This window comes from Sus scrofa, chromosome 10 (assembly GCF_054392235.1).
Source record: "Sus scrofa isolate SSC_HxYL_T2T_F1_AM1 chromosome 10, Sscrofa_HxYL_maternal_Yorkshire_Landrace_v2.0, whole genome shotgun sequence".
In the NCBI taxonomy this organism is placed as follows: domain Eukaryota; kingdom Metazoa; phylum Chordata; class Mammalia; order Artiodactyla; family Suidae; genus Sus; species Sus scrofa.
Genome location: NC_139392.1, coordinates 75,040,549 through 75,068,519, shown reverse-complemented (window position 1 = coordinate 75,068,519; position 27,971 = coordinate 75,040,549). Strand labels below are relative to the sequence as shown.

At 46.7% G+C, this 27,971-nt stretch overlaps 1 protein-coding gene, 1 long non-coding RNA gene and 1 pseudogene across 8 annotated transcripts in view; 2 read left to right on the top strand and 1 right to left on the bottom strand.

The window, feature by feature from the left end:
- Window positions 1-1,817: 1,817 nt before the first annotated feature.
- Window positions 1,818-27,959, bottom strand: SEPHS1 (selenophosphate synthetase 1). 5 transcript variants are annotated; one of them, XM_021064859.2, is made up of 9 exons: window positions 27,916-27,959; window positions 24,955-25,224; window positions 18,608-18,711; window positions 16,703-16,810; window positions 15,708-15,862; window positions 12,490-12,580; window positions 9,512-9,611; window positions 4,807-5,019; window positions 1,818-3,686 (listed from the first exon to the last, which is right to left on the bottom strand). In XM_021064859.2, exons 2-9 carry the CDS (start codon window positions 25,145-25,147, stop codon window positions 3,472-3,474), a joined length of 1,179 nt encoding a protein of 392 aa, XP_020920518.1. In that variant the 5' UTR covers window positions 25,148-25,224; window positions 27,916-27,959; the 3' UTR covers window positions 1,818-3,471. The 5 variants fall into 5 exon arrangements, 3 of the variants coding, with proteins under 3 accessions (XP_020920518.1, XP_020920519.1, XP_020920520.1); XM_021064860.2 differs by lacking the exon at window positions 27,916-27,959 and adding an exon at window positions 27,094-27,595; XM_021064861.2 differs by lacking the exon at window positions 27,916-27,959 and adding an exon at window positions 25,412-26,655.
- The window catches only part of LOC110255692 (uncharacterized), a 93,713-nt gene continuing 83,279 nt past the window's right edge, over window positions 17,538-27,971 (top strand). For 2 of the 3 annotated variants that reach the window (XR_014817976.1, XR_014817973.1), the window contains exon 1: window positions 27,003-27,049. This is a non-coding gene — a long non-coding RNA (uncharacterized LOC110255692). Of the gene's footprint in view, window positions 17,655-27,002; window positions 27,050-27,971 lie in introns of those variants that run through there. The other variant, XR_014817974.1, reaches the window with a different exon arrangement.
- LOC146399524 (large ribosomal subunit protein uL15-like) lies at window positions 19,380-20,157 on the top strand (annotated as a pseudogene).

The following is a 27,971-nucleotide window of genomic DNA, read 5'->3' as shown; positions in this document are numbered from 1 at the left end:
CTGCAGCACCAGGATGTAAGTTTGATCAGCACAGAGGGTTAAAGGAACTGATGTTGCTGCAGCTGCAGCATAGGTTGCAGCTGCGGCTCAGATCGGGTCCCTGGCCACCAGGGAACTCCATGTGCTGAGGGGCAGCCAAAAAACAAACAAACAAAACAGGCAAAATATGGGACTTGATAATTATCAATACAGCACTACGTAGGTCTCCACAAACCTCTGTGCAGATGCTCATGTACTTGAAATGCAGAACAGACAATACCACGGCTTTTCCTGCATCCAGACCATTAGTATAGTGGATTTTCTCTTTCCCTCCCTGAAGCTTTTTTTTTTTTTTTTTTTTGTCTTTTTGCCTTTTCTAGGGCCACTTCCCATGGCATATGGAGGTTCCCAGGCTAGGGGTCTAATTGGAGCTGTAGCCACCGGTCTACACCAGAGCCACAGCAACACGTGATCCAAGCTTCATCTGCGACCTACACTACAGCTCACGACAATGCCGGATCCTTAACCCACTGAGCAAGGCCAGGGATCGAACCTGAAATCTCATGATTCCTAGTCAGATTCGTTAACCACTGCGCCACAATGGGAACGCCATCCTTTCATGAAGCTTTGATGGGCTTCTTCTATGCAGTCTTGCTAAGCACAAAGTCCCTTTAAAGGCAACAGAAAGAAGACCATCAAAAACCACTGAAAACATCAACTATGTACTCAGAGTTGGACATCAGATATTTAAGAACTCTGTGGCACTGTAACCCTGTTTACCCACAGATTGCTGACGTACCCAACACAGTTGGCATTGACAGCGAGCTTGGATTCCAGCAATTCACGAACGTTATCTAGAGACCTGTGAGTGCCCCCACCTTACCGATTTTTTCAACAGATTGAAGGCTTGACAATCCACCCACTCCCATTCTTTTAAGACACAAGACTTAACCAGAGGCAAAATGATACTCCCATGCCCCACTGTTACAGGGCTTTGTTGGTTTTCCTGGTGGACCCTGGCATGTTTAATAATTGCACGATTCATCGTGGATCTTTAATGAGAAAAGGTAAAAATTACCATGGAAAGTAAGTTATATTGTCTAGGTAGCCGTTACCTAATCTAGAGGAAGAGGGTGCGTGGGTGTGGAAAGTAGAAGCTCAGGGAAATACACACACACACGCACATGGACAACAGTTAAGTCTTTGGAGCATTAATATCTATGCTTGCTTTATTACCTCTAAAAATAAAGCATAGTATAGCATAGCCATTCTGGACTCTCCTTACAGAGTAACACAGTAAACTAGGAATTCAGACGTAATTCTTTTAAGGGCAATGCTCAGTTCAGACCAGAAACTTTTGGCTCACATGACAACCAGAACCATTTAAAACACTCGCACTCATTCAGCGTAAGGCAGGCAGAACTTAGATATGAGCTTCTCTTTGGTGAGCTTAGCTAGCCACTTAGGGTGCCCATGTAAGAGATTCCCTAGTCTGGCATCCTGAACATTCTGTCTGATTCTGTGGTCTTGGGGTGGGGCCCCCGATTCTGACTTTGACAAGCATCCCCAGGCGATTAACACAGGTGTGATCTGGACCACTCTCTGAGAAACACCCCTTTAATGCTCAGTTCTTCCTTCTCCATTACAAGGACCTCTAAGCACCCAGAATTTTCTCTTTCTAAACATGAATCTTCACTATGGTCACTATGGTTTCCTCGAGTGCACCATCTGATCAGCTGAGGAAACCATCAGCATTCAAGACAGGATCCACATGGGAAGTTCACATTTAGCCATCACTCCTGTATTTGAAGAGGAAAAGAAAAAAGCTCAACAGTATGTTCATCTCACTCAGAGGTTTCCAACACATTTTATTTTGCAGACCACTGGTTTGCAGCTTTTGAGACTAACATGGGTATCAATCCCTGTGAAGTGTCCAATGAATTTCAGTTCTGCGGCAGCCCTCAGTCCCGAGCACTCAGCTTGGGGCTTGAGTTCCAGTTACACGTGTGAAGAGGATGCATCCGAGGCAGAAGCCCTTCAGGGCCTTGGTCTCCCAAGTGGTGGTTTCCTTTGGCAAGAAGTCAGGCTGTTCTCTCCACTTTGGTGCCTGCAAACGGGAAGCGTTCAGAATGGGCGACGCCAGCGAATGTGGACACTTGAGAAGTCAGTGCACTTGTGCTTGAGGACGGGGTCCCTCCTAGACGCTTAGTAGGTGAAAATATAAGGAAGCCTCTGTTTTTAAGTAACACAGATAAACACCTTTTTAGGTCACCTATTTGTTCTAGAGCTACAAAATTTAATTCAAGAAAATATAGGTCCCATGAAAGACTTAAAAGTTTTATAAAACTAAAATCTAGTTTTCCCCCAATAAATTGTATTTTAGCCAAAACCCTCCCAATGCTTCTAAAATAATACTAAAAAGGGCATCTGATTATACAAGAGCAATAAAAAAAATTAAATATTTATTTGAATAACAAGTTGAAGTTTCAAGCTGCACAGTTGGTGATGCGTTTCCACACAGATCATAGAAAGCGTGCACGGAAAAGTACTGGTGCAAAGGACAAAATAATGCTAAGAATGAAGCTGAGTAGCTGCTGATTTTAAGAAAACAAGAGGCCTGACATCACTATACAAAATATAAAATGTATTAAACACTACCATCCACAGAAGTCTTTATTATTGATTATATTTAAAATTATTTGTGTAGTTAATTATATATTGGCTTGTAAATGAGTATCATACACGGACCCCCCCCCTTTCAGAGGGCAATTCTTTGCTGCACTACCAAACATCTAATTACACTGCAAAAAGTGTCCATTGTAAAGAAAACAGTTAATGATATTACTGTTAAGTATTAAGAAGGCTAACAAAAAAAGAAATAACATTTCTTTTTTGTTTTCAAAGTGCTTTCCATGCAGAGTTGAGCACTTGCCTTGTTTAACTGAATGCACTCTTGGGAAACGGCCTGGGTCAGAGATGCTCTTGCATTAGAAGACTCGAAGGAATCATGCAACCCTCTCACTACTGGGGTACCCTTGTGTCAGTCACCAATCCTGTCCTTCCAGAATATCATTCCAGACACTTCAAAAAGGATCAGACCGATAATGATAAATATACATAAACTGAAAAGACACAGACTGCTATTCAACACTACGACGCATAATGTCTGTGCTACGTGAAAGCACCTTTAAAAAGAGCCTACTCGGCAAGAGATAAGTGTCTAAAGATTCAAAATGAATCAACAGTATTGGATAACAATATAATTCTCAACTCAGAAGCTGCCTCAAGATTAGGTGCATCTTCAGTTAATGTAACAGGAAAAAAAGGCAATGGATTTTATTTTATTAATTGCATCCACTCACAAATCGACCTAAGGTCACCAGATGTGTAGACACAATGAGATTTTTTTCGTTGTTGTTTATAGTCTTTAATTGAAATGATAAAGGAAATAGAGCTATTTAAAACCAAAACCACACGTGGACCCGGCCGAGATTAAGAGGTGGCGCCCGGTGTGGGGTTCACATTCTGGGTGGCCACCTGTGGCGCGACCTCGATGATCCGGGGTTTGTCTATGATCCTGGCTGTGCGGTTCCCCTTCTCCACGATCCCAATAATCCACGCTTGGTGACCTTCACCATATTTGGGGGACTTGATCTCTGCGCAGAACCGAGCGGCTTGCTCTCGCGGTAAACAGATTAGAAGGCCCCCTGGCAAAGGAAACAAGAAAAAAGGATCATGTTAGTTGTGTCGCCATGAGAGTGCTGTCCCTGCCGCTGTCTCTCTCCAAGACTCTGCACTGATATGGCTGGGCTGCCCTCACCTTGTCGGCAGATCACACAGTCATTGAGCAAGTGCTCGGTCAGCTTATCCTGTTTCAACACACACCCGACAACAAACTCCCAGCTGTGGAAATGCCCCAGCTGTGAGTCACCTGAGGCCGTGTGGGGTGTGGGGGTGAGGTGTTTGGGGACCCAGTAACATCTGAGTGGCCATCTTTCCCAGGCTACACTGAAAGGATTTTTTAAAAACAAGAACGAACTTCTCCTTTTCAATTGGATTCTCTACATTTTACCACAAAGAGTATTCATATTTCTTCTCTTTCATATATTTATCTTTTAATTTAAAAATTAAGGTCATGAAAGTGTGCCTCTTAGTGGTTGGGTCCTGTCACTAGCTCTGTCATTATCTTCAAAAGAGAAAAAAAATATATAAAATACACGAAAACAAATCTTCATTGCTAGTTGAGTAGCTAGGCTAGAATATTCTATGTATTTGTTAAAAGAAGGAACACAATTAGGAAAAGATACATGTTAGACTTACATAAAAAAAGGAGTAACTTCTCAATTTTGAATAGAGACAAACTGCCTTAGTTGGGAATATTCATTAGTTCATTCACACGGATTCCAGGCCCAACCAGGTGGCAAACACGGTCCTCAGCAGCTCAGTTGCCCTCTTGGAACTTATTTCTGGGAAACAGCCTTGTGTTTCCTGAGGATAGGAAGTGCAAGCCCTTCGTGGGATGTGAGGCCCGCCAAAGACCCCCAGCTTTCCCAAGGCTGGTGATCAGAATTTCTCATGAACAAGCTCATGCCACCTGACTTGATCAGGTTTCCAGGGGTCCAGACTAAGCCTGAGCATTTTTCGTAATTCTCAGATGATTCAACTGTTTTACCAGCGTAGGGAAACTACTGAGTTATAAAGGAAAGAAAACAGAAGTTAAGAGAAACTAGGGAACGAAAGACCTCACTCATGGCCTGCCTTCCTCCTCCTCGGGCTCCTCCCAAGGCCTAGGTAGTTGACTCTCCACCTGGCCCAGGGCCCTCGTACCTGACGTCTCCGGGCAGGTCCCGTGCATGAGGCCGAACATGTTCCCGCAGGCCTTGCTCACAGCTGCCATCTTGGCCAGGACTGGAAGGTTGTGAATCACGAAGGACACCTCGTTCCTCTGCTGCTTGGCCAGGTTCTGCGCGTGGCCCAGGATCCCGAAGCCCGTGATGTCAGTGGCCGCGTGGGCATTGAACGTGTGCATGAGTCCCGCCGCTGCCACAAGACAGAGGGGGTTATGTGTCATCTGGTGTCATGAACAGAGGGAAAACACCCTTCCTTGATGCAAAATCCTACATACACCCTGATCTCAAAGCATCTGCGACCTACACAGCTCACACCGACACCGAATCCTTAACCCACTGAGAGGGGCCAGGGATCAAACCCACATTCTCATGGATACTAGTCAGATCCATTTCCGCTGCACCACAACGGGAACGCCTTTTTAATTTTTTTCAATTAAGAAGTTCCACCTTTGCCCCCATTCCCAACCTCTGGCATCCACGGATCTTACAATTCTCTCCATAGCTTTGCCTTTTCCAGAATGTCAGAGTTGGAATCATTAAACCAAACTGAAATATTTGGTGTTTTTGGACTGGCTTCTTTCACTTGATAATAAGTAGTTAAGGTTTCTCCATGTCTTTTCATGGCTTGATCGTTCCCTTCTTTTTAGTGCTGAATATTCTACTGTCTGGATATACCACAGTTCATCCACTGACCACCTACCAAAGGACTTGGTTGCTTCCGCGTTTTAGGTTCCAAGGATTATGAAGAAAACTATGACAGACCTTGTGCGCAGGTTTTTGGGTGGACACTTTTCAATTCATTTGCGTAAATACCAAACAACTGCTGGATCACATCTATCAGTTGATTAGTTTTGTAAGAAACTGCCCAAGTCGTCTTCGAAAGCGGCCGTGCCATTCTACATTCCCACCAGCAATGAATGAGTTCTTACTGCTCCGCATCCTCACCAGCATTTGGTATTGGCAGCGCTTTGGGTTTTCGCCATTCTAGCAGTTGAGTAGTAGTATCTGTTTTAATTTGCATCTAATGACATACGATAGGGAACATCTTTTCCTGATTATTTGCCATCTATTTATCTTCCTCGGTGAGGTGTCTGTTCGGATCTTTGGCCTGTTTTTCAACTGGATTGTTTTCCTACTGTCAGGGCCTAAGAATCCTTTGTATACTCTGGATACCATCCTCCATCAGATGTGTTTTGTAAAGGTTTTCTCCCAGTCTGTGTCCTCTTAGTCTCTTTCACAGAGTAGATCTTTAATGTTCAACTTGTCAACTTCTTTTATGGGCAGTGCTTATGGTGTTCTATCTAAATAATTACCACTAAACCCAAGATTACCTAAATTTTCTTCTGTGTTAACCTTCTTGGTGTTTAATAGTTTTGTATCTTACATGTAGGTCTACAATCCATTTTGAGTTAATTTTCCTGAAAGGTTTAAGACTTGTGTCTAGATGTTTTTTGCCTGAGGATGTCCAGTTGTTTCAGCACCATTTGTTGCAAAGCTTATCCTTTCTCCACTCAATTACCTTTGCTCCTTTGTCAAAATCATTTCAACAATATTTATGTGGGCCTGTCTCTGGCTCTCTATTCTTGTGTGTGGATCCATCTGTCTCTCCCTTCAACACCACGCTGTCTTAATGTCTGCAGCGTTACATCAAATCTTGACATAGGCAGGTGTCGGTCCTCCACCTCCTTTTCAACACTGTGTGGCTGTGCATAATCTTCAGAATCAGCCTGTTGATACTCATAAGATTTTAAGTGGGGTTGCATTACTTGGGAAGAACTGACATCATGGCAATACTGAACCTTCCTATCCTTGTGCATGGAATACCTCTTCACTTTACATGTTTGATTTTTTTTTTTTTTTTTTTTTGCCATTTAGGGCCGTACCTGTGGCATATGGACGTTCCCAGGCTAGGGGCTGAATTGGAGCTGCAGCCACTGGCCTTCACTACAGCCGCAGCAACACCAGATCTGAGCCGCTTCCGTTAACTACACCACAGCTCACAGCAACACTGGATCCTTAATGCACTGAGAGAGGCCAGGGATCAAACCTGCACCCTAATGGATTTTAGCTGGGTTCGTAACCTGTTGAGTCACAACAGGAACTCCCATCTTTGATTTTTTTCATCAGGGTTTTATAGTTTTCCTCATATAGAGCTCATACATGTTTTTTAGAATCACATTTAAGTATTTCTTTTCTTTCCTTTTTCTTTTTGGCTTTTGTCTTTAGGGCTGCACTAGCAGTATATGGAGGTTCCCAGGCTAGGGGCTGAATCAGAGCCACAGCAGCAAGGGATTCGAGCCACGTCTGTGACCTACACTACAGCTCACAGCAACATTGGATCCTTAACCCACTTAGCAAGGCCAGGGATTGAACCTGCGTCCTCATGGATACTAGTTGGGTTTGTTAACCACTGAGCCACGACAGGAACTCTTGAAAGACTAATTTTTAAAAATTAAATGTCTTTGTCTTGGAATGAAAGATGCACTATATTTACAGAAGTACTCTGGGGTGAACGTCTTTTTGGGTACATCTCTCGAGAGAAAGACCTCTTTTACTCAGGTGCATTCTCAACAGTATAGGCAGAGAGAACAACCGACCTAGTCCCTGGTGGTAGCTGAGCAACTGGACCACCTGCTCTACTAACACATCTGCAGAGAGCAGAGTGGGGCAGCCAAGGACGTTTAGCAAAGCCACAAACTGCACTTCAGAAGCCCTTCCCAGCACTGTCCTGGACAAGCTTTGAGGACCTGAGTTTACAAGAGGACACAATGACTCCTACAGTCAATTAGAGGGATGCCATGTTTAAGCTGGTGGTTACCACTTCTTCCCTGCTGCCAATTTTAACGCTGGCAATTTCAAGGAAACACAAAAGCAGAGAGAGTAGTACCCCACAAGGAACTCCCACGTCCCCACCCAATACCTAGCTCCAGCCACCACCACCTTTCTGCTGAGGTCTCACCTATTCCTGCCCATCTGTTAGGGGATGTGGTCAGTGGGGTGGGATGGATAACTTTAAAGCCAGCCCCAGTCTTATGGCTTCACCTATAGATATTTGTGTATACCTCTCAAAGATTAAAAAACCCCACCTGTACAGAGCCATCCCACCACTATCATATTAACAGAATCAATACATCTGATTGCCATCTCTTATTAAACTTCTTGATTTTTAACTGTTTCCCCTCCTGCCCACCCCAGGCCATTTACTTGGGGCACTGAGCTGCATCTGGGGTAACATTTCCTACACTGCAGATCTGATGAGCCGCCTTGACGCTGACATGTTCTACTGTCATCCCTGTTTCCTGTACTGGTGTTTGGGACCAAGGCACGAAGAGACTTGGGTTCATTTTCTCTTGGCGAGATTACTTCATGGGGCGGTGGCATCATCTCAACAGAACCTTTCAGTTCATGAAATCAAGGGGAGAGCAAAAACAGCAAACGGCAAAAACGGCAACTTTGTAATTCAGTCATTCTTCCTGTATTTATTAGATGTGACTTCTGTAAAAAAAGTTTTCTAGAAAATATGGTTTCCCTGAAAGGCACGCCATACAAAAAAGGTAAAATAAGGGGTTGATTCCTTTTATTTATTTTTATTTTATTTTTTGGAACAAGTTCGTGCCCTAGCAACTTCCAAAGGTGACCAAAAAACCCCGTTTTACTTATCATTTTCTTAGATCCTTGATATGCTTCAACTGCAGGCACTCTTCTCTTAGACACTCAAACTGCCCCCACCTGGCCTCTGTGAGGGGGGGACCCCCTTCAGGTTGTGGGAAGGTGACAGGCCCCCACAGCGCCACTGTCTTCAGGCACAGGAAGTCCAGGCTTATCTTCTATACTTCCTGTCCCAGAGCTGGAACCTGCCATTTCCCCAAGAAGTCCTGGTGCTTTGTCGTGAAAAACAGCTTTCAGTTCAGAATCTGGGCACCAGGACTTCACTCCTGCTGGTTATCTCTGCTTCCAGGCCTTTTCAATAGGCTCAGAAATAAACAGTTTTAGAAAAAAAAAAAATCCTGAGCTCATACTGATAATTCAAATGAAAGATTACAGCTTTTACATGGCTCCTTTGCTCTTATTTCTTCTCTCTTATCCTTAAAAATCTTTGTTCCTACGCTAACGTATTTGCTTTATCTTAATATACCAACATCCACACAAACGCAAATCTACTGACAACAGTGAAATATTTTTGTGGATTTTTGTCCTGAGTATGTGCCATGCAAATATCAGGCTCAAAGTGATTAGGAATAATTCCTCCCCATGCGGTTTTACCACTAATTTAGAAACATGTTGGACAACATTTTAAAAAATGTTGTTTAGATTTATAAAATATGTTAATTTTTTTGGGGGGGGGGCAGGGTGCTACACCCTCAGTGTATGAAGTTCCTGGATCAAGGATCAAATCTGAGCTACAGCTGTGACCTACACCACAGCTGGATGCCCACCTGTGCTCTAGGTTCTGAGAAGGGGTTCTGCAGTCACGGGCTAAACGTGGCCCACCTCCAGTTCTTCCAGATAAGAATGTGTTTTTATTTTTTATTTTTATTTTAAACATACATGAATTGTGGGAGGGGGAAAATAAAAATCAATGCAACTGAGACTGTATGGGGCCCACAAAGCCTAAAATACCTCCCACCCCGGCCCTGCTCAGGCTTGTCACCCCTACAGGAGGCTGAGCCCCCGGGCCATACCTGTCCTGTTGAGCCTGGCCATGTTCATCATTGCCTCCTGGTAGGCCAGCTCCACGTCTTCCTGGGTGACCACCAGCTTGATTTTATTCCATTTTTCAGGCTAATCATAGGCACACAGGTGAAGGAGAGAAGGGAGAGAAAAAAATGTGGTCACTCTTTGTTTCTAACCATGGGAAGAGCATATTGGTGTTAGGCCTTAGTCATCTTCTGAGGAGTTTTATTTACCTAATTTTTGTATACAACATTCAGTGTTCTAACTTTTCCCCCCATGTAACATCATTTTAAGCATCTGTCAGACACATTCTAGCCACGCTTCTGCAGTCAAACACTGCCGTTTACTGGACTCCTGAAACCAGCAGGACAGAGGGCCACACCAACACTGGCCTCAGCCTCTCCTCTGCACCAGGGTGTCAGCCACACGACCATGGTTTTGAATGTCCTCAGGTTCTCTCCATCTCCCCGATTAAGCTGATGGCTTTTGTTTTGCATGGAATTACGCTTACTGACTTCCCTGAACTCTGGGGGCAGATGAATGGGCAACAACTTCAACTGCATCGGTAAGTCGTGGGTAACCACAGGACATCCTTTGAAAGATCATCTTTCCCCTTTCCCCTCATTCTGGTTTTCAAGGCTCTAGCATCCCGATGCTGGGTGCATGACGTATCATCACCATGGTCCATTACTGGCCAGCATTCGTGTATTTATTCATTTTTTAGTAACACTCCCAATCCACTGCCCAACGTAGTAACTGAAGACTCTCTCTGTGAACCCCTTATCCTGCCCCCAGACGTGACAACGGTTCTGAACTTTAGACCTGCCATCTCCCTGCCTCTCAAAAACCAGTATCCTTGTGCACATACACGCCCAAACAATACTCTCTGGTTGCTTTCAGCCTTTATGAAAGGGCACTGCGCTGTTACTTAGTCTTTGAAACTTGCTGTTTTCAAGTCTGAGCATTTTAAAGAAAGTGGTAAAACAGCAAAGGCAGTGTCCAGTTGGGGGTGGAGTGGACAGAAGGACCCCAAAGCCCCTCGTCTTGGACCCCCTCTGGCGCACCTACTTCTGGCTCCCTTGTTTTATAAATTGCTCAGGCCTGGGCAGTCGTATTGGAGAGCAGCGCTGGATTTCTGCCTGGTAATGGCCCTGTGATCTCAGACGTGATCACACTTCACCAGAAATCTTCCCATCACCACTGGATGTGAAGGGAAGAGTCACTAAAGAAGGCGGCCGGCCTCCTTAGAGATTCTTCTCTGCTCTGTTATGTCAAGCTAAGATACATCTGGTTGATGAATAACAAATTGGTTCTTCAACTGTTTCTCAGGACTGGTGGTTTCAGATGACAGTTGTAAAAATTAAAAGCATGCATATATGTGGGAATATATCACAATCATAATAATTTTTGAGTTACGTCAATGAAAAAAGTACTAAATGAAAAACGACTGGTTAGGAAGTTCCGGTTGTGGTTCAGCAGTAATGAGCCTGACCAGTATCCCTGGCCTCGCTCAGTGGGTTAAGGATCTGGTGCTGCCATGAGCTGTTGTGATGTTGGTCACAGATGTGGCTCAGGTCCCGAGTTGCTGTGGCTGTGGTGTAGGCCAGCAGCTACAGCTGTGATTTGACCCCTAGGTCTGGGAACTTCCATATGCTACGGATGCAGCCCTAAAAAGCAGGGATTGGGGGGGGGCACTGACAATAGCTCAGTGGAAAATTCATGACTCAGGATAAATATCTTCATATTCTAGATGCTCTCTGACGAGATAATTACTTATCAAAATGTCTGAGCCATTAATTAGTGTAAAAAGACAAAACAGGAGTCCCTGCTGTGGTCCAGCAAGTTAAGGTCCAGGTAAGGGTCCATGTGTGGCTCAGATTCGATCCCTGGCTGGGCAACTTCCACATGCTGCAGGGAAGGGAAGGGAAGGGAAGGAAGGAAGGAAGGAAGGAAAAGACAAATGACCAAACAGAAATGACCAAAAAACTCATGACTAAAATAATTTAGAAGTTCCTACTGTGGCTCAGCAGTAAGGAACCCAACTAGTATCCACAAGGATGTGGGTTCAATCCTTGGCCCCATGCAGTGGGTGAAGGATCTGGTGTTGCCCTGAACTGTGGTCTAGGTCGAAGATGTGGCTTGGATCTGGCATGGCGGTGGCTATGGTGCAGGCCAGTGACTACAGCTGGTTTGACCTTAGCCTGGGAACTTCCATTTGCTGCGGGTGCAGCCCTAAAAAGACAAAAAATAATAATAATAAATAAAAATAAAGTAATTTACATCATCAGTAAGCCTGGCCTTGGGAATTCCCTGGTGGCTCAGTGGGTTAAGGGTCCATCATTGTCACTGCAGTGGCTCAGGTTCAATCCCTGGTCCAGGAACTTCTGCATGCTGCAGGGGAGGCCAAAAAAAACAAACAAAAACAGTGTGCCCTTATCTATATCCCAAATAGCAAACTCAGCACACATTCTCCTCCATGCAGTTTTTTAATGATGTTTAGGATGTGAAAGATACAGCCATCTCAGCAGCAAAGGAAACAGATGAACCCAACTCACTACCCCCGAAGCAGGGGCTTGCCCACTTGAAGCATTCAACACAGGAAACCTGGATTTGATCAAAGAACAGGGACAATTTCCAGGATTTCTTTCTTTCTTTCTTTTTTTTTTTTGTCTTTTCTAGGGCTGCTCCCATGGCACATGGAGGTTCCCAGGCTAGGAGTCTAGTTGGAGATGTAGCTGCCGGCCTACACGGGATCTGAGTCGCATCTGAGACCTATACCACAGCTCATGGCAACGCCGGATCCTCAACCCACTGAGCAAGGCCAGGGATTGAACCTGCGACCTCATGGTTCCTAGTCAGATTCGTTAACCACTGCGCCACGACAGGAACTCCAATTTCCAGGATTTCTGTAAGGACCAGACTGACACAACTAGAAGGCTCCTTTCAGAAGACACGCTGCTGACACGGGGAGGTGTGGATCACTCACAATGTCCAGCCACTGGTGCACGGCCACGGCCACTTGCGTCCCCAAGGGCTTTGTCAGCACGAGCACATCCCCTGGCACTGCGTTATCTGGCCTGAAGAAGAGAACAAGGCAGGTTCTCGTCAAATTAACCAAGGAGATGAGTTCATCAGTTAAGACAAAAGGCTGGTAAAACCATATGTTAAGCCAACTACTTAAGTTTAAGCCAGTGACTGCCGAGTGTTAAGAGCTTTACTGTCTGCTACTCAGATGACTGCAGAACAAAAAGGCATAAGGAAAGTGAAGAGGCCACAGGCTTCAACCCTTAGGCCAATTATTTACTATTTCCTCCCACCCCCAAAACAAATCACTCAGCCTTCAATGGCCTTACTGGGCCCTGAATCAGCCATGCTCTTGTATGCTTTTCAACACAGACCCACCACAACTCTGAAGCAACAAGGGGCTTTGAAACAAAGGTTGTTGTTTTTTTTACAATCAGTTATATGGTAGAGATGCAGGTGGGATTTCTCAGCCTGTGGGATTTGGCTCGAATCTGAAGATCTCATGTTTTGATGATTTCAGCATCAATGCTTCAAATTCAGAGTTGAAACCACTGTTTCCTACTTGGTACACAGTGTCCCTGGTTGGTCTCTGTCTTTTGTTTTGTTTTGTTTGTCTTTTTGCCTTTTCTAGAGCCGCTCCTGCGACATATGGAGGTTCCCAGGCTAGGGGTCTAATCAGAGCTGTAGCTGCCGGCCTACGCCAGAGCCACAGCAATGCAGAATCCGAGCTGTGTCTTTGACCTACACCACAGCTCACGGCAATGCCGGATCCTTAACCCACTGAGCAAGGCCAGGGATGGAACCCGCAACCTCATGGTTCCTAGTTGGATTCGTTAACCACTGAGCCACGACAGGAACTCTGATCTCTGTCTTAAAGACAGAAAAAGCTGTCTGAAAGCTAAAAAAGGCAGCCCTAAAAACAGAAAGACTGCTCCCTGGCCCTCTCCCCCCCACCCGTTACCCAGCAAAACTCCTGCCCCACCTCTAACCTCACAACCAGGATGCAGGTCTAGCACTCAGTTTTTCTTATTCAAGTTCAAGGAATTATCCACAGTTGTCCTCATACCGAACAACTCAAACGCTCATCCCAGTCAACTGGAAAGCCAGGGGCACTGACTTAAAAATCAACAACTGGGAGTTTCTGTGGTGGCTCAGTGCGTTAAGGACCCAGCATTGTCTCGTGAGGTTGCAAGTTCTATCCCTAACTTTGGTCAATGGTTAAGGACCCAGTGTTGCTGTGGTGTGGCACAGGCCTGCAGCTGCAGCTCTAGTGCAAGCCCCAGCCTAGGCACTTCCATATGCAGCAGGTGCAGCCATAAAAGGAAAGTAAATCAGCAACTAGCTCCCCAACTCATTCTGTAATATTTACATCCTCTGTTAGCTTTGAAAAATATTAATTCTGGGACAATACACCAGAAACTCATTTTCCAAAACCAGATCTTAAGACATAAATAAATGTCTTTCAGTTCTGCTCAGCTATACCTTAGAGCTGATACGCTCTTAAGTGTCCCTGGTTATGTGCAACCTACAAATTTATATTAGCAAGTTAAGTGTGATAAAATGGGTGGGTTATTTTTTAAGCTTATGCACAATCTTTTAAAAAACATAATCACCTGCATAGGCGTTGTATTCTTTATCAACAACAAACATTGAAGCTTGTTTTTATTATTTTTTTCCTCTCTAATTCTGGGGCTATTGCTGGGTTCTTTTTCTATGGGAAAGCTGGAATGGGTGACACAGATGGAAGTTCGCTTGGCCCATCTAAGTGGAAAGTTTGAGAAGCACCAACATAAAACACAGGAAAATAAAACTTGGATGTAGGTAACATCAACACCCTTAATGTGAAAGTTGCTGAACAATGGATCTCAAAGGAGGTCACATCAATCAAAAAATGTGCAAAAGTGATGAACGCATGAAAACTACACTCATAGGAGTAAGGCAAAGGCTGAGGAGGCCGTCGCCACATGGTGCTGGTTAGCATGTGGAACGGGCACTCGCATGGTGACTGGTGGAGCCTCTCCGAAGGGCACGCTGGAGACACTGATCAAAATCAGTGCCCAGGCACTGGACCCAGCAGCTCCATTCTGAAACACTTCTTACTGAGTCAGGGTGATCTCCGCACTGGAGGACTATCTGTAACGTCAACGTATTTGAAGACAAACTCAATGTCAGTGGTAACTTGGGTCAAAAACACCCAAGACTGGTTAAAAAGTGTTTGCCTCGAGGAGGGACAGTGGTGACTACAGGGCAGCGAGGGACTCTGCACTGCAGGGCCTTCCCTACCCCGGAATGCTCAGCCACGTGAGCACATAGCTTGTTCACAAAACCAGATCACCTTCCACCTCCTTCAGAGAACAGCATAAGGTGGGTTTTCTTAACAAGAGCTCAAACGTGAAAAGTAACAACTTGTAGTAAAAGAGAAACTTCTCCAAAGATCTAGAAATGACCAGAAGGCACATAAAAAGGGGCTCTGAGCATCAGCCATGAGAGAAATGCACATCAAAACCCAGTGAGATACCACTTCATACCCACTAAGCTATTATCAAAGACAGTGCAATGGGTCCTGGCAAGGATATGGCAACCCTGCATATCCTCGCCAGGCCATGGGACATGGGACGTGCAGATGCTTTAGAAAACAGCCTCTTCCTCAAGCTAACCAGTTACCACATAACCCAGTAATTCTTGGGTATTCACCCCAGGGAAGTGGAATGTATATCCGACAAAAACTTGCACGGGAAAGTTTACAGCAGCAACTTCACACCAGGTAGAAATAACCCAGTGGTCCACGACCTGTGAATGGATGAACAAGCTGGTCCGTGCACACAACAGAGAGTTACTCAGCCACGAAAAGGAGCAGCGTCCTGATACATGCTGCAAGGTGGATGAACCTTAAAAAGATTATGCTCATATTCTATGAAGGCAAAAAGCCGGGATGGGGTTTGCGGGTGGCGTGTGACAGCTAAGGGGAGATGGGGTTTCTCACTAGAGAGACCATAAGACCGTAAGTGTTCTAAAGTTGACTCTGGTGATGGTTGTATAACCCTGTGAATCTGCCAAAGACCACAGAATTTATACTTCGGAAATACTTCAAGTGAATTGTATGGCATGTGAATGAGTATCTCAAATCTATTTTTTAAAAAGAGAGCCAGGCCAGGGAACAAGAAACAAAAATCAACTTACATGATAAATTCGTTGGGCTGGCAGACAGTTGTAGCCACACCTCCTAAAACAATCCAGGGGTTTAGCACTGTTTGGCCGCCCGTTACAGATGTTCCTGCCTCTTCTGCTGCGTCTTTGAAACCCTGTATAATTAGGGGCATCACTTTATCCCTTTCCTAGGGTTTAAAAGGACATAAATTAAAAATCACATAATTCAGTTCAAAACCCAGAAGAGAGTCTATACAAAGACTTAGAGGAAGTCCTGAGCATTTACAGAAGGGGTGGGGAGTAACTGACAGGGGTAGGGAATAATTCACATTGTAGCCTTTTTATCAGAAGCTGGAAGCAGTTCTAAGTTACAATGTGCATGAAGCCCAGACAACAGAAAAGTAAACAGCAGAATCTGCTGGGTGCCAGGGGCTGCCCTGTATCGAAGTCAGCTCTTTAAACCGTCGGTCTAAGAACTAGCTTAACAGGCACCCACACACCTGCCTCAGGATGGCTGTGTACAAGCTGTGGCCCAAGAGCATGTGGTGAGGGCAGAATGCTCAATTCTACATACAGGGCAAGCTTTTGGGGGATGAAATCAATTATCTATCAAAATAATCTAACAGGAATTCATCTGAGTCAAAGAATAGGTATAGGAAGTAAGGCCAGAGATGCTGTGGGTGAGCAGATGAACACACACGACCCCCGACCCCACCAGCAGCTGTCCATCACCAGCCGACCAGTGGCCAAAGAGGAGGGCTGCCGGCTGGAAGGCAGGGCAGAGGTGCTATTACTGTGCACTAAGCTTCACTCAGACAAAAGCACGCAACGTCTTGGCTTCAGCCTGCCCAGGACAGAGACAGGGAAGCAGGGCGGCGGGAACTGAAGCAGAAGAGGCCAGACTACTTTGATTCACCGAAACTGCCAAAAAGTAGAGAGTGGATGGTATGTGGACAGCCTGGGCTTCTTGCTTCACAGCCGGGAAAGGAGGGCCAGCAGGACAAGCGACAGGACCGTCTCCTACTTACCCTGTCAGTCATTTTATTGCTGATTCCAAGGAGCATCAGCATATTGTCACATTCTGTGACCCCCATGGCGTAGAGGTCACTGAGGACGTTGGCACAGGCTATCCTGCCCTGGAAGACAGACAAGGGAGAGGTGAGCAGGAACGACAGGGGATTCCCATGTGTGGCGTGGCACCCAGGGCCTGGGGACTTTCCAGGGACGGGTCCTCAGTTTCTGTGACTCAAAGACTTGCTGCCTGTCCTGGATCACAGGAACACCGCCCTCACACCTGCCTGTTACCACCTCTCCTTCCTTGTACAGAATGATGTCCGCGTTCTTTCCACTCGAAAATAGAGGGGGGAGCCCATAACTTAGTTAGATGTGGAACAGGGAGTGGGGGTGACGTCGGGGGAAGCAGTGATGTTGGAGCGGATGGTTTTGAAAGAGCCATGGGGTGAAAAACTTGGAAAACAACTGTCCTAACTAAAGAAAAAATGGAAACAGCCACTCATCCTGAATAAATCCTTAAAAAATGTGAACTTTATTGCTCAGACTAAAGATGGGTTTTTATACACTTGGGTGGAGAAATTTTTGGAGCTTCTTTTTAAGGCTCTGTGAAATAAACAAGGAAAATCACCTTGTGTGAAAAACAAAAAAAAAAAACAGAAGAAAGGAACACCAGCTAGGCCTGAAGTCAGAATGTTTTCTATAGAAAAAGAGAAGCATTTCCCAGTAAACTATATGGTTTGAGGAACTGTGAAACAGATTAAACAGAAATGTGGTAATAAAGGCTTTTTTACTGCCAATGAAGATTTTTTAAAAATGCTGAGAAAGTGACAATTTTTTCTTCTGATGTAGGGTAATCAAACTCCAAATTACTATCACTGCCCGTGGCCGGCTCACCGCTTGCTGATGTTTCCTTCTGACTTCCTGACCTGTGGACAGGGGCTGGATCACCCACGACTCCTTCTTGAGGTAAAACGGGCTGTGGGGCTGGCAGCTGGGAGGTGCAAACCACAGGTTCAGGCTGCAGAGATCTGCTGCCCCTTCTGTTCTGCGCTCTGGGGTACTTTGCTGGTTCTAGCCACCTTGGCCCCTGGTCAGGTGTGACATGTGGGGTAGGGCGTGCTCAGGGCCTCAGAGGGCTGCTCCAGGAGAGGACAGCTGCAGGCCTTCGTTGGTCACAGGCACCTGAGAGGTGAGCGCTCCCTCCCCACGTGTAACAACCCCCCCGACCGGCCTCCATCCCCACGTGTGGGGCTCATCCCAGTGCCCACAGCACAGAGAAGGGTCTCTGCTACTCCTCAAGGGAGGATGCTAACAGGGCGGAAGGTCAAGGTGGGTGAATGGAGGGGCTGCTGGCAGCACCCCTGCGATGAGCAGGTGGGTGTGTCTAAGCAGAGCGTGTTAGCAGGTACTACACAGGATTCATAGAGTGGAACATGGTGAGGGCCTGACCAGAGTCAGAATAAACGGTCGAATCTAATTGTGATGAGATGCTAAGCTCTTTACTTCTGGACAGAGACACCTCAGATCAGCCTACACAGAGGGTGGTGAAACACATGAGAGTAGAGTTTACAAACATCCGAGAAAGATGAGCACAAGGAAATGAAGAAAACTACACACATTTCCGTCAAGAGACACACTTAAGAGACCACAGGTTCTGGCCCGGACACGTGCACAGGTAGAAAGCAGCAGAGGGAAGCCCCACGCCTGCCTAAACTGCCTTGTGCTCGGTACCAAGTGTGAGCAAGGGATGGATCGCATCAGAGCCCCAGCCGCGGGAGTCAGGGCAAGGGGGGGGATGAGAACAATATGGATGGAACAAAAGCAAAAAACCCACACACGCATATGCAAACCACCAGCCACCACCCCAAAGCCAACTCGTAAGCAGTTCCAGATGTGGGAACACATCAGGTCAAACTTACCATCATGTAAGGGTCATCGACGATGGGATAGATGTAGTCTGTGGTCTGAACCAAGGACAGACCACCATGCCTCAGAGGAATGACACACGTATCCATCCCGATGCCTGCAAAGATGGAAGGCGTCATCAGCCAAAGTCAACAGGAAGGGCCCTGCTGTTCTGCACCTCCAGAGCTCCGCACGGGACACTTACGGAACGCTGCTCACTGCCAACAAAGCAATGTGTTTCCTATCAAGAAGCGTAACTGAAATAAACGTGAAACAAAACTAGCTTAAGATAGAAAATGAGAACACAATTTGGTAGTCATGAAGACGCAACTTCAACATGGTACAAGTTTTAGACTTTAACGATGCCCTTGAAGAGAAATTTTCCTTGGTGTTACTGTATCATGTGGCTGGCACATACAGAATTTCTTTAAAGATGAGAACAGCACAAATGGAACTAGGGTTGCCTTTTCCTCTTTGGGCTGCCCTGCGGCATATAGAGTTCTTAGGCCAGGGATCAGACCCGAGCTGCAGTTGCGGCAATGCTGGATTTTTTAGCCAATGTGCAGGCGGGGGACTGAACCTGCGTCCTGGCACTGCAGAGACGCCACCAATCCCCTTGCCCAACAGCGAGAAGTCCCATAGTTACATGAGTGTATCTTCAGCCATCATTGTTTTTCCAACAGAAAATCTGTAAAATATTTTATACAGAAAATGCTATTATTCTACATTTTTGTAAAAAGAGAATTAAAAAAAAAACCAAAAAACTTCTTTGTGGCAGCTGCTGACATGCCATCCAGACTACTTAAGACCCAGAAACTTTGGGGCCACATAAGCCATGGCCACAATAGTACAAACCCTGGAAGCACCCAGGAGGCCGGGGAAGTGCGGGTAGCATGCATCACCAGAGAATCAGCTTCGACAAATATCACCCGAGATACTCTGGGAAACTTGGTATGAGGCATTACCACTTAAAGAGGAACCAGGAGTTCCTGTCGTGGCACAGTGGTTAATGAATCCGACTAGGAACCATGAGGCTGCAGGTTCAATCCCTGGCCTTGCTCAGTGGGTTAAGGATCCGGCGTTGCCGTGAGCTGTGGTGTAGGTCGCAGACGCTGCTCGGATCCCACGATGCCATGGCTCTGGCGTAGGCTGGCAGCTACAGCTCCGATTAGACCCCTAGCCTGGGAACTTCCATATGCCACGGGAGTGGCCCAAGAAATGGCAAAAAGACAAAAAAAAAAAAAAATATATATAAAGAGGAACCAGCGCTTCTGTCCAACTGTCAACCTTGATAAATCGTGGACCTTGGTCAGGGAGCAGACACAGGTAAATGCTGCGAAGAACAAGACTAGAGCTGCTAGTCTAGGTGGGACGATCGGCCTACTGCTGGGTTCTGGGGAAGGGAAAGCTCCCAAAGCAGCCTGTAGTCTTCATGAAGGCCGAGTTTTTCACCAGAGGGTGTGGGTGGGGCCTGTGTCCTGGTGGCTTAAAACCACATGGTGGGAAATTCACTAAATGTTAACAAGTGCTTTTCAAAAAAAAAAGGAAGAAAGAACAAAGGACAAAGCATGTACATAAACTCTGTGGCACTCATGTGATCTGTTAGCTAGGATCCCAAAAGCATTTTAAGAAAACTTAAAATTCCAAATATTCCACTCCGAGGTGAAAAACTTGTCACCTTGGAATTCCCATCGTGGCTCTCACCTCTACTAACGTACCACGGAGCATGGAAAGACAAGTCTGCTTAATAAGTCTATGGGATATATTTCAACTTACTAAAAAATGTTTCTAAACATACAGAAAAATACAGATAACTGATGGGCTAATTAGATATAATTCTCTTTTCCGCAATCAATTGAGAAACACTTAAGACTGACTATTGTAGGCTACATTTCTTTAAAAAGTCACCTGTAGGGAGTTCCCGTCGTGACTCAGTGGTTAACAAATCCAACTAGGAACCATGAGGTTGTGGGTTTGATTCCTGGCCTTGCTCAGTGGGTTAAGGATCCGGCATTGCCGTGAGCTGGGGTGTAGGCTGCAGACGCGGCTCAGATTTGGCATTTCTGTGGCTCTGGTGTAGGCTGGTGGCTACAGCTCTGATTGGACCCCTAGCCTGGGAACCTCCATATGCCGAGGGAGCGGCCCTAGAAAAGGCAAAAAGACGAAAAAAAAAAAAAAAAAAGCTAGCTGTAATACACACACTACAAATGCACACTGGCCTCCCAGAGGCAAGCTGAATAAAGTGCTTCCTCTCAAGAAGGTGTCCTCCGGCCCTTAGCAAGTATTTCAACTTTGCAGTCCAGCAGCCAAAGGCAAGGACAAACTGGGATGAAATTCCAAAGGAAGCAGGTAGATGGATGCTAGCCTCACAACTGAGAATTCCCAAAGGAACAAGAGTAAATCACACCTGAGCCACATGCAGCGGTGTACGTGGGGCTTTCAGAGTCTGCGTATGAGAAGCAGCACAACCAACCCAGCCCATCCCAGAGGCACCTTGTCAAGACCTGACTGATCTGCTACGACTGACACAGACACGCAATCAAGTTTAGTAAAAGATCAGCCCCTGTGAAGGCAGGCTGATTTCTATTACTATACTGGACTGGCAAGACAGAGACTCTTGGTGGAAGGTCCAGGGAGGGAATGGAGAATTCAGCTTGCCCCACAAATTTATGACAATGGAACACACATTACCAGTGAGCGGTTTTCAGGAGTTTTAGACAAGAAAGTGTGTGGTAATTCATTCATCTCAACGGTGCATGTGTTTGGAAACATCTAACCGTGTTCTGTAGCACTCATGGAAATAGGCCAAGAACCACTATTAAATCACAGTGATTCTCCCTAAATTGCTAATTCCAACAACTGGTTATTCCAAGTATATTACCATTCACTTTGGAAAAGAATCTGTTTTCTTATAAACTACAGTATTAGTGGAGACTCTAAAGAGAGTTGCTGACAGTTAGCTTTAAATGTTTCCTGGAGTTCCCCAGTGGCTCAGCAGATTAAGGATCCGTAACTGTCACTGCAGTGGTGTTTGATCCCTGGCCTGGGAACTTAGGCATGCCATGGTGTGGCAAGAAAACCCCCAAAAAACCCCCAAACCAACCAACCAAACAAAACCCCAAATTATCTACAACCCCAATGCCAACAGCATCAGTATGGACAGCTCTATTAAGTATTATCAGACTACATGTACCAAGTTCTAAAACTACCTTTTTTTTTTTTGTCTTTTTCTAGGGCCACACCTGCAGCATATGGAGGTTCCCAGGCTAGGGGTCTAATCGGAGCTGGCCTTCGCCAGAGCCATAGCAACATGGGATCTGAACTGCGTCTGCAATTTACACCACAGCTCATGGCAACACTGGATCCTTAACCCACTGAGCAAGGCCAGGGATCGAACCCGCAACCTCATGGTTCCTAGTCAGATTCGTTAACTACTGAGCCACGACGGGAACTCCTAAAACTACTTATCTTAATGTTTCTTTAGTTAGAATACATCTAATAGATGTGTATATTTAATAACTATTAAGGCCCATCCTAAATATCTAGGAAATATGACATTCTTTCAGAAAATATTTTTTTAAAAAACCCAGACTTGGAGTTCCCGTCGTGGCGCAGTGGTTAACGAATCCGACTAGGAACCATGAGGCTGCGGGTTCGGTCCCTGCCCTTGCTCAGTGGGTTAACGATCCAGCATTGCCGTGAGCTGTGGTGTAGGTTGCAGACGCAGCTCGGATCCCGCGTTGCTGTGGCTCTGGCGTAGGCCAGTGGCTACAGCTCTGATTCGACCCCTAGCCTGGGAACCTCCATATGCCACGGGAGCGGCCCAAAGAAATAGCAAAAAGACAAAATAAAATAAAATAAAATAAAAAAATAAAAAAACCCAGACTTGTGCATATACATACATACATGCATATGTATTATGAACCTGGGTAGAAAAATGCAGTGTATATACATACATGGATAATTTATGGTACTCATCACAGTTGCAAACAGTGTGTATTAGTATCCCATTTTACAGATGGGCAAACTGAGGCTCAGGAAGGTTAAGAACCTGCACAGAGTTACATTAGTGACCAGTAAGCGACTATGTCAAGAGATGAACTAGATCTGATTCTAAAGCAAAGTCCTGGCCATCAATATACCCTACTTGGGAGTTTCCCTCGTGGTGTAGTAGAAACGAATCAGACTAGGAACCATGAGGTTGCTGGTTCAATCCTGGGCCTCACCCAGTGGGTTAAGGATCCTGTGCTGCCGTGAGCTGTGGTGTGGGTCGCAGATGTGGCTCAGATACCACGTTGCTGTGATGTAGGCGCAGGCCAGCAGATGTAACTCCAATTGGACCCCTACCTGGGATACCCTACTTCTTAATGTACAAGGTTTCATGATGCTCCTTTTAGCTGCCACTTGCTGGTAAGCTGGGGTCTGTCCACCCCAGGGTCCCCCGTGAGCACACACTTCTGTGGGGGAGGCACTCTTATTTACTTCTCTAAAGCCATCTGTGACCAGACTACTTCACCTTTGAGTTTTTATACCTCTTTCTCCTACCTGTCCCCTTGCTGTCAACATCTGTCCCCTTTTGCCACTGCTGAGTTACAGCCCATGCAGCCCCTCTCCCCACAGACAGTCTGGACTTAGAAACCAGGTGACAAGCAGTATGGGGGGCAGAGGAATCAGAGAATATGGATTCCATATCCTGACCCCAACCTTGTCCCAGCCTTCTGGGCACCACAGGGCTGCTGGAAGGAGCAAATGCCCAAGTGCTCCGTGAGTCATCGGGGGGGAGTTAGTTACACAGGGGACTTATTTCTTTATCCAGGAGCTTTTGACTGCATTTGGTTGTTCCCATTCAGTAGCTCATTTTTCCGGACAAAGTTCTCTGAGATCTTTCTCAGTATATTCTCATTTCCTGACAAGTAAGCTGACATCAACTCCACCTCATTCATGTGGTATTTCTCCATGCTTAGACATCAGCTGGATGAGGACAGTTTTCAAACTGAGCTCCTGGGAGCCCCATGGGCCCCAAGAGTGCAGGGTGTGAGTTTTCTTCTCTCCTACCCAAAGGAACTCTGCTTTTTACACCAGGAAAAGAGTACCCTGGAGTTCCCTTGGTGGCTCAGTGGTTAACGAACCCGACTAGGAACCATGAGGATGCAGGTTCCATCCCTAGCCTTGCTCAGTGGATTAAGAATCCGGTGTTGCCGTGATCTGTGGTATAGGTTGCAGGCACAGCTCAGATCCCGTGTGGCTATGGTGTAGGCCAGCGGCTACAGCTCTGATTCGACCCCTAGCCTGGGAACTTCCATATGCCAAGGCTGCAGCCCTAAAACAGCGCGCACACACACACCAAAATGAAACAAAAAAAAAAAACAAAACAAAAAAAGGAAAGGAGTACCTTGGCTTCAAAACAAATGTTGTGAGACAGAACACGACCATTAAATAATGAAAGAAAAGCAAAGAAATCAAAACCTTATGAAAGAAAGCTGATCAAGTCACCCACCCTAACTACAAAACATCCACAGACTCCTAGGATACACGTCAAACACTCAAAAGGCAGTGATCATAGTCTGGCATCACATACTTAACAAAGCACACAACAGAAGCTAACAGACAACATCCCAGGAGCTCTGAGCTCTATGTTTAGGAAAAGGCAAACGATTAAAAGTAGAGAAATTGGGTTGAGGAAACATGACTCTCGGCCTCTCTGTGTGGAGCAGCGTTCTTCTCCACCGCATGGGAGCCTTTCAGACTATTGCAGAGGAGCCCCCAGGTGTCCCCCAACCCTGCCACTGCTCCCCCAGTCCTGCACCACAATGCATAAGCAACAGCGTTCCTAACCCAATTCGGTACAAAACGCTTTTACTGTTGCACAGTTGTCTGAATCCCATAATCAACTGTTTAAAAATGGTTAGAGCACGTTTCTCGATGCTTTTCAAGGAGTTCCTCCAAGTAAGTTCAATACAATAAGGTTAACAGTTACCATCACTTTGCTCTTTGAATCCTTCTTGCAGAAAAAAAAAAAAAAAAAGTTCCCGCCGTGGCTCAGTGGTAATGAACCCAACCAGTATCCATAAGGATGTGGGTTTGATCCCTGGCCTCACCCAGTGGGTTCAGGATCTAGCGTTGCCACGAACTGTGGTGTAGGGTGAATACATGGTTCGGATCCCACACTGCTGTGGCTGTGGTGTAGACTGGCAGCTACAGCTCAGATTCAACCCCCTAGCCTGGGAACCTCCATATGCTGCAGATGCAGCCCTAAAAAAAACAAAAAAAAGAGAGAAAATTCCAGTTTTTGACTCATTGACTACACTGCAGCCAAGATGCTCTACTTTGGAAGTAGGAAAGAAAAGAGTGGTTCACATACCAAGCCTTGGCATAACCGCTCCAAGAAATTGCTCATCTTCTTGGAAGTGGTTCTCCTGTAAGGATTCCAGCAATTTCTGCAGGACATCTTGAGGCACTTTGCAGCCGGTGCCCTTCAGTTCAGTGAATCTAGTTAACCGGAAGCTCTTGTCCAATTCATAACTTTCCGGGTTAAAGGACTCCCGTGCAGACATGGTTCTTGGGCGCACACACCTGGCGGCTGGGCTTTTCCCCTCCCTCTCCTAGGAGGTTGGTTTCTTTACAGATCCACCTGGGTAGCACCGAAACACAAAGACACCATTAAAAGAGTCCTCTGCAGTACTTGCCAAGAATCAAGTGAACATAAGACAGTGAAATGTAAACATGGAAAGGGCTGAAATCACCGGGACTGCAGGGAAACGGAGGTCTGGGGCTACAACAGTTTGTCACAGTGATGCCTAGGTCATTTTAAAAAGTACCATGCGAGATGTGTCCTACGGAAGATCCGATGTCTGTGCTGTTATACTTGTGGCTCTGAGGGGCAGCAAGCAAGATGGAACTCTGAGCCAACTAGCTCACAGGACACAGTGCCATCTTGAGCAAAATGTCCCAAAGGTTCTTCTAGCCGCCAGCATTATGAGAAAAACAGTCACTTCAGCTATCAACCAGGAAGCACTATGGTTTGGTTACCCTGGCTAAGGTGACTTTTCTGGAAAATCTTTTGCTCTTACAGAGAAAAATAAAGTGCCTGATAGACACTTTGTAGGAAAAGGACATTGATGGATATGCATTGGATGAAATTCTTTAGGATGCTAAATTCAGTTTTAGAAAAACAGGCTTTCATTCTGGGCAAGAAGTACACGACATGATCCAAAACTAATAGGAAGCCTCTCTACACACAACTTGAAAACTGGAATGGCTGTTTCACACCGCAAAGCTCATTTTCTGCAAGAGAGCAGTAGAAACTTCTCTGATGTTTCAATGCAGTGCTATTTCCTAGAAAGCAAACATCCCGCCCAACAAACTAGTACACACACATCATCGACAAAATATGCTCATTACTGTTTCATCGCAGACCGAAAGTGATAAACTCCACTAAATCACTAGCCATTTGGTGCCACTGAAGTTTCTGGAACAAATCTTTCTGTTAAAAAGACTTTGGGGCTAAATGAAAACCTTCCATGGGCTCCCAGGGCTTACAAACTTCCAGACTGATCTTTACTGGGCATAGAGTTACAGACACCCCAAGTTTTAGGGTCAGCTTCCCCTATAAAATTTGTGATTAAGGACCTAATTTCATGTATAGAGTTTTCGATCCCTTGGGAAGCACATCGCTCGTTTAAAATATACCTCACAAAGTCCGAGTTTGGGCAGTAGTCCAAACTGTCCTTACAAAACCATGTTTGGGGTGAGCAATGATTTCGGTTTGAAACCTACAACTGTAAAGGAATAAACCTTCCCACATTCCAAGAAAACCACCTGTACTAAAGGAGGGTGCCAGGAGAGCTAAACAAGGTACCGAGATGAGCATTTTGAAGCCACTTTGGAGTCAGCAAAAGGCCACACTTTGACTTGGGAGGATTTGGAACAAAAACAGCCCTTTCCTCACCAAATGCCTCACTCCTACCAGGGGAGGGAAAAAAAAAAAAAAATCCAACTCACGAGGCATCCAGTTATTTTCCTACCTCCACTCCCCATCCAAAAAAAAAAAAAAAAAAAAAAAGGCGGGGAGGGGAATTTGGAGGACTAACTTCTTTAAATCTTCCCAGACTTTTAAGGGGAAAAAGTTTAAAACACCTTCAGCCCAGAAGGCACTCAGGAGTTTTAAAATTCCAAATGGAACGAGAGACTTAAATCACACACATCACCCATCCGAACCCTAAAAAAATAAACTCTACATTTTTTGGAGGGGATGAGAAGAGGGGGTGACTTGGGGAAGTGAGTAATTAATGGTGGGGGGGGTTCTGCATAATAAGCAGACGATCCGGACCCCAAAGTCGCCAGTTTACACCTTTAAAACAATGCCATGAATATTTAAAGACGACAGTTAACCCTTTCCTTCTCGGCCACGTTTAAGTTTTTTCAAACGAGGGCGCTAGGCGGGTCGCAGAGCCGGGGTAAGTGGGGGCGGGAGAGGGGGCAGCCGCGGCCCGGTACCTACCTCCCCCCAGGTCCCTAAGCCCAGGAAATAAGCAATGGGGGGGACGCGGCGAGGTGGACGAAGGGGCCAGGCGCCCTCGGGGAAGCACGCGTCGAGGCGGCTGCCGGAGCGCCGAGTGCAGCACGCGGGGACACCTTAAATCCCCGGCTGCCGCCTTTAAAGGCAACCCGGGCCCGGGCTCTTTGTGCGGCGCAGCCGGGCGGAGGCGGAGCGGGACGGCCGGCGGGGCCATGCCCGCCCGCCCTCTGTCCCGGTGGCTGCGGCGGGAACCGTGCGGCCCAGGCCACGGGGAGGGCGCGAGGCGCGCACAGCCCACCGGCCGCTGCGGGTCCCCTGACTCGCGGCCTGGCCAGGTCGGGGCGTCCGGGGTCAGGCGGCCCCCGCGGGCGGGGGTGGGGGGTGGGGGGTGGGGAGGGCCCGGAGGCGCCGCGCGCCGCGCCCGGGAGACCGGGCTGGGCTCTCCCGCCGCGCGCGCGGGCCGCCGCCGCCGCAGCACAAAAATGTCGGCGGGCGAAAAAATTAACCCCTGCGTCGCCGCCGCCGCCCTCCCCCTCCACTCCTCCCCCGCCCTCTCCTCCCTCCCTCCTTCCCCGGCCCCGCGCGGCGGCGGCGGCGGCGCGGGCGGTGCTTCTTTTTTAAAGCGGCCCCACCAAGCCCTGGCTCGGCCCCTCTCCAGGCAGCGCTGCAGAGCGCCGGCCGTGCACGGCTCCCGCGGCGCCCGGGCGGCCCGCGGGGGGATCCGCACGGCCGCCCTGGGCCTGCGGACGAATATTCCCCTTTAAGCTTGGTGTCTCGCCCCCCCTCCCTGAACCAGGCGCTTACCGGTTCGCTTTGCGCCCTCCGCCTCCTCCCGCGAACGGGACTCCGCCGCTCCCACA

Bases quoted from the DNA above. Each gene is read 5' to 3' on its own strand.
- SEPHS1 (XM_021064859.2), bottom strand. From the start codon at position 25,147: ATGTCTGCACGGGAGTCCTTTAACCCGGAAAGTTATGAATTGGACAAG. The intron at 16,811-18,607 runs GTAAGTTTGACC...TCTGTCTTCCAG, and splicing joins TCGATGACCCTTACATGATG to GGCAGGATAGCCTGTGCCAA. The intron at 3,687-4,806 runs GTACGAGGGCCC...TTCCTTTGCCAG, and splicing joins GACCTGCCCGGAGACGTCAG to GGGGCCTTCTAATCTGTTTA.